We start from the raw sequence: 3,675 nt of genomic DNA on the forward strand, positions 1-3,675 counted from the left end.
CAGCGTCGTTGTCTATCGAGGGGCGTTGGAGGAAAACACAATCGGGGTTGCTAGGTGGCGGAGGCGCCAACGCCGTTACACGACGGCGTCTCCACCTTTTTGCCAGAAGCCGACGATGGGAGGAGGGGAAGAGGGGGGAGATGAGGCAAAAAGTGGGACAGGAAAATAGGGTTGCTTGCCCGGTGGCCTTGCAGTGGCAATGCGGTGGACGGACAGTTAGCACACAGGCCTGCTCTCCGATCCCGTTTTAATAAGTAATTGCTATATATTATGGATAACCTAGGGACAATAATATTATCGGTTTATTTGTTTCTTTTATAGTTTTATTATAAATCTCGTTTTAGATTTTTTTTTCACAAAAATATTTTTTTATAATCTAACAAGCTAGGTTTTTTGATGAAAAACAATGATTTGGGTTTTATATGTCCATTAATTTATTTATTTAATTATAGATTTGTGAATGTGCACCCGTCTTGTCGATTAAAAAATTATTGTTTTATTTTTTTATCTGAATAGAAAGTAGAAGCACAATTTGTATTGAGGTATCTCAAGACGGATCCAAACATGTTTATCATAAAATATTATAATAAACTTCTATAATTTTAGATTAGTTTGAATATATTCACTACCAGAAAACAAGCGTATAGTGACGGAAACCTAGTGACGGTCCGTTATCAGTCACTATTTGTGACGGATTAGTGACAGACAGAAATTTGGTCACCGTGGTATGAACTTAGTGACAGACCGGTCACAGAATACGCAAGTAGGATGGGCACTAAAACTTAGTGACCACCGTAGTGACGGGGTATCTGTCACAAAACTGGTAACCGAAATTGTAACCAGACAGTGACAAATTCAGCCGTCACAAAAATCGTAACCCAAGTGTTTATAATTTTTTAAAAGATTATTTTTGGCAGTGACGGGTTATTGACAGAAATTTCCATCACTAAATTTAATTTTTAATTCCAAAAATATTACTTTTGAAACAAATGAAACTAAGTATGCCCGCCGTCCCGCCCAAATTCCTTTGATAACCCAAATCCCAATAGCTCTCCAGAAAACCCAAATCCTTTCTTCTCATTCTCAAATCCCATGGCGCCGGCCACAAATGATGATCCATTTGCACCCCTAGTAATTAATGGTAGTAAATTGTTTGGAATGCTCCGCCTAAGACTGAAAACGGGTCGGATTTTATCCGACCGTATCCGTTTCCGTATTTGATTTAGATTGGATTCAGATCCTGTTTTCTTCATCCAATCGGATCCAGATATGGATCCGGATAGTTAGTTCAAAAATATTCCGAATATGGATACGGATACGGATAGACCTATTTTTTCGGATTCAAATTCGGATATCTAATTAAATAATTGATCAAATCGGGTCCTCTAGGATTTAGAACCCAGATAATGGATCTATCATTAATTCTATCTATGAGTCCATAACCCATCGCAGCATCGCCTTAGACCCAATAGCCAAAACAAATCTCGCGCCCGCAATCCGTTTTGTCTTCAGCTGTAAGGCAAAAGTCCTTCGACAAAGGTCTAATGGAAAATGTTTTAGGGTGCCCCATCATTGCGCAGCAACGAAGTTCAATCTCTGTTTTTGAGACAAGCTTAGTCGTGTATGTTGCATAAATCATTCGAGTTATATCGATCTTCCACACCACGTTGCAGGAGGAACTTCCTATTTGCATGAAATGGATACCCTGTAGAATTAGTTATTCTACTATTTCTACAATTAAATTGAACGCCCCCAGAATATTTGGCTTCAGTTCTGTTGGACCTAATTAGACCCACTTGGAACCGGGTCCCAGTTTCCGGAAAAAGAAAATGCGGGATGGGCTTGCATCGTCCAAAATTTCGAAAAGATCGAGCGGGGGACACCTTGAGTCCCGCTTTTTCTTGTATTCCATTTCTGACCTCCTTTCTCCTCCTCTTGACCTCTTTCTCCGTCGCTGCTGGCCTTCCCTCATCCCCCACCCAAAAACAAAAAAATAAATAATAAACGATCCGAGATATGAGCATCCAAAATCTCCTCAGATTCTTGAAGCCCTCCATCGAGCCCGTCCACATTAAAAAATATTCCGGCAAACGTGTAGATTTCTTCTTCTTCTTCTTCTTTTTCATAAATACCCCATTTTTCATTCATTCTCCCTTCACATATCGTTTGTTTCGCCTCAGATTTTTTGTAGTTTCCTTCCTTGTATCGTATTGTATGATTTTATTTTATTTTTATTGGTAGGTCGGGATAGATGCTTATTCATGGCTTCACAAAGGAGGTGAGCTTTTTTTTAATTATTTTTTTTACTTTTAGAAAAGGAATTTAGATAAAAGTTAGAATTTTGATCAATTAGCGTATGTTTTGGGTAGCTTATTCATGCAGCATGGAGCTCTGCCTCAACTCACGGACAGTTGCTGCAAAGCGCCATTTAAAGTATTTTATGCACCACATCAATCTGCTTCGGCATTATAGTGTCATACCGGTAGTTGTATTTGATGGCTGCAGCATCCCCTGCAAGTCTGCGACGGAGCATGAGCGCCATAGGTAAGTCGCACCGTTTCTAATTTCCTTCCCGTAATCCCACTTTGTTTGTTTCTTGACTAGCAATATGATTCTTTTTCTGCAAAGAATGTTGCTCGAAAATGGGGCTGTTGATTATTCTTAATTTAAGGTTCGTTGCTTAGTAGACTTATTACTCATTGCCTTTCCTGGTTTCAGGTTAAAATTCCACACTTGTTGAATGATTTGTTTTTTTTTTCCAAAGCTAATATTTTAAATTGCTTGTATATTGATGATGGCGTTTCATCATGTTTAAACAACTGGGAGATGTTCTGTGAGGAGAACGGGAAGGGAAAATATTAGAGAAAAATTTACAAAAGTGAAGGATTAGGAGAACCTGTTAGAAATTCATGATTGTGTACATCAATTTTCAATTTTTCATGAATGGAAATGCATAGCGAATTGGTTTGGTTTGTAACAACTGGATTCTTTTAATTTAGCTCTGATTTGAACGGTTTATCCAAGTAAAGGATATACGGTGATCAAGGCCAAAATTTTGGCAGTTTTATTATTATATCTACTGATTCTTTGTAATTTGTCAGCTGCTCTTCTCTTCCTCATGGTTTTCTTAAAGTAAAAAAATCCTCTTTTCTCGGTGTGTTTGCCAGTTAAACTCTATCAGGATGCACTGGAATAATTCTTTATTTGGATTTTTAACTAATTCAGGAGAAGGGAAAGCAACCTTATGCTGGCAAAGGAGAAGCTCAAGGAAGGGAATGTCAGTGCTGCTGTCGAATTCTTCCAAGTAACGTAACCCTCCCTCCCCAAATGCATGCATGCGGGAAAAAGCCCTATTCCCATTCAATTTTGAAATTCAAATTTAAGCTGAAAGCAGGAAAAGGTTTCCTTTTCTTGATCAAAGCAGAAAACATGGAACACCTATATTCCTGAAAAAAGCACTGCATGAATTCTGAACTGCAGGTTAAGGATTAAGCATTGTAATATCCATTGCACTTTGAAAGAAAATCCATTCTGATCAATAGTTGAATCTTTTAATCGGACGCATAAGACAAAGCAAGGCATGGAAGGATATATGGATAAGAGAAGTGAAGATGTCATGGTAAGTATAATTTTTTAATGATTCACAAATATTATTGAGCTTGATCATATTTATCT

The 3,675-nt window shown here is 38.1% G+C and overlaps 1 protein-coding gene across 1 annotated transcript; it reads left to right on the forward strand.

Annotated features, from left to right (window-relative positions):
- Positions 1-1,001: 1,001 nt before the first annotated feature.
- LOC120113019 (exonuclease 1-like) lies at positions 1,002-3,426 on the forward strand. The gene is made up of 4 exons (XM_089927650.1): positions 1,002-2,094; positions 2,242-2,278; positions 2,370-2,544; positions 3,226-3,426. Exons 1-4 carry the CDS (start codon positions 2,017-2,019, stop codon positions 3,311-3,313), a joined length of 378 nt encoding a protein of 125 aa, XP_089783776.1. The 5' UTR covers positions 1,002-2,016; the 3' UTR covers positions 3,314-3,426.
- The last annotated feature ends 249 nt before the right edge of the window (positions 3,427-3,675 follow it).

The sequence above is a fragment of the Phoenix dactylifera genome, chromosome 16, assembly GCF_051530095.1.
Source record: "Phoenix dactylifera cultivar Ajwa chromosome 16, Ajwa_hap1_PhDact_Kaust_v1.1, whole genome shotgun sequence".
In the NCBI taxonomy this organism is placed as follows: domain Eukaryota; kingdom Viridiplantae; phylum Streptophyta; class Magnoliopsida; order Arecales; family Arecaceae; genus Phoenix; species Phoenix dactylifera.